General features: G+C 57.6%; 1 protein-coding gene across 1 annotated transcript in view; it reads left to right on the top strand.

The window, feature by feature from the left end:
• LOC113216314 (uncharacterized) overlaps nucleotides 1–4,505 on the top strand; it is a 79,577-nt gene extending 75,072 nt beyond the window's left edge. Inside the window, exon 6 of the mRNA XM_052274153.1 lies at nucleotides 744–4,505. Coding sequence (XP_052130113.1) covers nucleotides 744–764 — 21 coding nt within the window. The 3' untranslated portion in view covers nucleotides 765–4,505. The remainder of the gene's footprint in view (nucleotides 1–743) is intronic.
• Nucleotides 4,506–4,819: the final 314 nt, after the last annotated feature.

Here is a 4,819-nt window from a genome sequence, read left to right on the forward strand (position 1 = left end):
CCACACCCCGCCTTCACCACCCCCCACCCCCTACGCCCGGCTCGGGCAGGTCCCGGTGAAACTAGTTAGCGTGGATGGGTGGAAGTGACATTGTGTGGACACTGCGGCTGCAGCTGCGGTGAGCTGCGCGGGCGTAGACGCGCAGGGAAAACAGAGAACACTCCTTTCTGACCTTTCCGCAACCTTTCAGTGATGTTTGCGGTCCACATCACGTGCCCCAAAAGGAATAATTTGTGGCGCTAGCCAAAACGGTGCTCGGTCTCGGATTGTCGCTGTGAACGCGCGCAACGTGTGTGGGTGCGGCGTGAATCTCGCCGTTCCAAGTTACTCGAGTACTCTCCCTCCAGGGCTCAACCCGAGACAATAGACAATGTACCTGCAGATTTCGCGCCCTTTGTCAGAGTTGAACGTCTCGGCTGCCAACTTGGATTTGCCCCGGAATCCCTGGAACAAACTCCACCCTTCACCCCGCAGCCCCACTACCCCGTCTGCATAGTCCGCCCCGAGTAGTACTCCACTACAATATAATACACCGATTTTTATGTTGTTAATTTTATCTATTTTCCTTAATTTTTTATCTGCTTTTTTCTTAAATTTTCTCGATTTTTTGCGGTATTTTCATTTAATTTTTCTGCATTTTTTCTGATTTTTTAAAAAAAGATTTTTCTGATTTTTTTTTTTTTTTTTTTTTTTTTACCGACGTACCCTACTGACGGCACGGCTCCCCTCTCTCCTCGTTGCAGGTCCAGAGCACGTACGTCTGATGCCGCGGGCCGCCGGCCTGGTCGTCGTGGCTGGGGCTGCTGCTGGGTCGTCGCGTGAACGACCCTGCGGCGGCCCCCGCGCAGGACGGCCAGAGCGCGTGCGGCCCCAGCCTGCCGCCCCTGCCGGGGCCCCTGCTCCGGGCGTGCCCCGCGCGCGCCGCGCGCCCCGCTCCGCCCGCGCCCACCACCGTGGTGCGCTTCCGCTCGCCGGGAGCCATCGAGGTGCTCGTCATGGGCTCGGTGCGCTACCGCCCCGGCCTGGCGGACGCCCTGTGACTCTCGCCGTCGTCGTGGCCGCGGCGGGCGCGGGCGCACCCCCACCACCACCACGGGTCGTGGAGGAAGCGCAAGTGTGAGGTGCTGTGAACAACATTGGTGGTTTCCGTGGGACTGTGCAATACGCCAACGGTACCTCCGTGCATTTGTGTGGGTCGTGAGAGACTCTTGAAGTAACGTGCTGGGACATCTTCACGTAGATGCACACAGAGCGCACGACAACGTTGAGAGCAAAGTAGAGGTTACATTGTTGTAATGTAAGAAAGGCAGACAGAGTGAGATCCATTGGCGTACCTTCCCTGCAGCGTCGTATAAGTAATCCGGTTACGCAAGTCTTTTTGTTTTGTTTGTCTTGTTTCGTTGTTGGCGCATTACCAACAAACAGCGCCCTCCTCCCCCACCCCGGCGCGCCCTGAGCCAGCCCGCCGGGGGGCGGGGGGGCAGGGGGGTCTGCTGCATGAAGCCAGAGTACGCGCGGTAAACACAGTGCATGCCGAACCGTCCGAGCCATGAGGAGGCTGAGGTACCCGCTTCACCGTCTCGACGGCGGCGGCGTCGCCCTGCGTTGGTCGCGACGCCGCCGGCCCGCTTTAGACGTGTGTTCTTAATGGCCTTGCAAAACTCCTCTTCCGAGCACTCCTCCACGACGACTTGACGCGACCTGCCTCGCGGCCTCTCGCTGGGGGAGGGGGGGGGGGTTCTTTTTTCCCTATCCGTCCTCTCCGCCTCCCTGGGCGCGCAATCTAACATGCGTTCTGCTTCCCCTCCCCCCCCCCCCTTCCCTCCATACTCCCCTTCTGCCCACGCAAGTTAATGAAACTCTTGCTGCTCAGTTCATATTCGTGTTGACAACTCGCCCGGGCGTATACCGTCTTGCTGCTCCAAGACGGGCCTGTTTCTTGTGCTTCTCCGCACGCGTGCTGCTCGTGGTATGGGGAGCAGGGAGAGAGAGAGAGAGAGAGAGAGAGAGAGAGAGAGAGAGAGCAGGAAGAGAGGGGGGGGGAGAGTGGAAACGGCTTTGTATGATGGGTGTGGGAGAGGGATGGACAGCCGAGTCAGGGAGCGCGCCCCTCTCGGGAGCCTCGCGCGCGGCGGGAGCCTGCCGCCCACACCGGCTGGTCTCGCGGGCCGGAGGGAGCCGCGCTGAAATAGTGCCTGGTTCTCTCTGAGTAATGCGTATTGGACGCGCCCCTCCCCACCCCGCTCCGTCCCGCCCCGCTCCTGCTCCCGCTTACCCCCGCAGCCGCCCCCAACGCATTCTATATTGCGCCTGAAAACAGCGACCGCTGCTGCTGCTGCGCGCGCACTCTCTGCTGATCCACTCTGGGCCCTACGCATCGCTACGCCCCGCCGCCCCCCGCCCCGCCCCGCCGCGCCCCGCCGCGCCCCAACGGGACCAATGACATATCGACGTCGCTCAGCTCTGCATGAAAATGTAGCGCGAAATTAAAAGCCATCCATCACCGGGGTTGAGAGTGACGAGGGAGGGGAGGAAGAGGTGGCCGCTGCTGCGGCTGTGAGGAAAATAAGGGAGAGAGGGAGAAAGAGAGAGAGAGAGAGAGAGAGAGAGAGAGAGAGAGAGAGACGCGGAGGGGGTTGAGAGGGGGATAGGGGGGAGTATTTCTGCCGCGTTCCTCCTCGGCTTTAGGCAAAAGAGGGCCGTGTGCGAAACGTTACGGAAAAAAGCGAGAGTGTTCACGTCGTTCACGGCCGAGGTCGGCGGCGGCCCGGCGGCGAGGCGCGGCGGGCGCTCTCTGCGCTGGAGCACGCCATGAGCGGCAGCAGCAGCGGTGCGGACGAGCAGCGCGTGGAGAGCGTGCGCGCCGGGGCGGGAATGGGAAGTAATAGCACGCAGAAGCTTATATCACAATAAGTCGAATGACGTGTCAGCGCCCGGCGGCGTGTTCCCCGGGAGCGAGTGGCAAAAGGGGGGAATAAAGCGAGGGGTGGGGAAAAAAATAACAAAATTGACGGGAAAACTGAGCGAGCAGCAAGTGTTCCGTACAGCGGTAGCATGACGGAGCATGACAGGAGGCGTATCGTGCACATTTAAAAGAAAATATATTCATCGATTTATTTATTCAAAAAACGCTTTTCCTTTGCCTCGACAACCTCGGCTCTTTCCGCCTCACAAGCTTGTGTAGCCCGTGCTGACCAATACGCAACGCATGGGCCATCGCCTTCGCCTCGGGTATATATCAATAATCGCTCTCTCTCCTCGTCTCCTTCCCCCTCCCCCTCTCCCTCCCCCGTTTACTCTCATATTTGCCAGGCCAGAGGCCAGGCCGGAGAGGCCGGCTGCTGCTGCTACTGATGAGAAGCAATGTCTGCGAAGTTGGCGCCTGCCTCTGTCCGCGCGCGGCAGAAGGCCTAACCCCTACGGTTAATTAGAAGGAGAAGAACTTTGCACATTTAGCTTGTTCAAACACACGCAGTGATAAGCTAAAGGGGAGGGAGGGATCTTATTTACCCCACCATCCCCTTTGCCTCTCCCGCGTCTCCGTCCGAAACATTTTAGTTCTCTCCTCCACCCCCCCCCCCTACCCCCACCCCCTCTTTTTTTTCGCTCCGTAGCCCTTGCTCTACTTTTGTCGTCCTACGCAGAGGGGATGAAAAATATACCAATGCAGCCACGAGGGACCGACAACAGCGTGATGACTTTCTCCCTTTTGCTTTCCACCGCGCCACCGGGCCTCCAAAGGGCGCGCGACCGACCGACACTCACTGTGTTGAATTCCAACTCGTTTCAGACAAGCGGGACGGTTAAGCCAGTGGATTTCGCTCTCTCTCTGCTGATGCTGCTATGTGACTCTCTCGCCGCGGTGAGGGCAAAAAAAAAAAAAAGAGAGAGAGAGAAGATCGTGTTACGAAATTTTATTAAAAAGGCTGTGAGGGTAATGATTTGAACAAGGACCAGCGCTGCCTGACTGAGCAGAGACGCGAATGTGTGAGTGAGTGAGAGTGCGTGTGAGACTGCGAAATTAAAACAGAAACAAAAATAATGTAACGACACAAAAGTGAGGCAGGGCAGAGTGAACGCGGGACAGAGCCTGCTGTGTGTCGTCCCATAATGTGGTGATCTCATAGACTTTTATGAGCGTAGCATTTTGTATGGTGGTGTGTTTTTTCGTTGTTTTGTACTTACCGTTTTAGGCTAAGCTCCGCTGTACGCTCACGCTGCTGTCCCGTGCAGACGGCGGCCGGGCGCGCCAGGCTCGCGGGGGCGTATACGGTACGTCCGCGGCCCGCCCATTTACTGAGCCCAAATGGCGGCCACGCCAGCGACAGAGGCCCCCGACGAGCCCCCCGGGGCCCCGGGCCGCCGCGGACAGCGGCGAGCGGCCACGGCAACGCAACATCGACTGCGTTTTCGTTTTTGTATAATAAATTGTATTACTACTTTCTCCAAATTATTTATAATAATAGCTATATTATGATGCATAATAAAATTGTTCGTTTCTCGTATGTGTTTTCTCTTTGTATTGAGTCTTGTTTTTGTTTTGTTTTTCACTTGCGCTGATTTTGTGCGGGCGGTCTGGTGGGTTACTTATTGCACCTCAACACCCCCCCGAAAAGCTCTTCTTCTTTATCTTTTTTGTTGTTTATCGTCGCCCACGCGGCAGAAGCAAAGGTCAAACGAAGAGGAGGAGTCACAGGCGGCAAGGTGCGTGGTGTCGCCTCTCCCCATTTTTTCCTCTCCCCCTTTTTTCCCCCTCCCTCCGTCGTCGCGTCCACGCACCTGTGGCGCACCCGCACCGGCCCTGCCACGTTTCACCTGG

The sequence above is a fragment of the Frankliniella occidentalis genome, unplaced genomic scaffold, assembly GCF_000697945.3.
Source record: "Frankliniella occidentalis isolate FOCC.00 unplaced genomic scaffold, Focc_3.1 Scaffold342, whole genome shotgun sequence".
NCBI classification, from domain to species: Eukaryota; Metazoa; Arthropoda; class Insecta; order Thysanoptera; family Thripidae; genus Frankliniella; species Frankliniella occidentalis.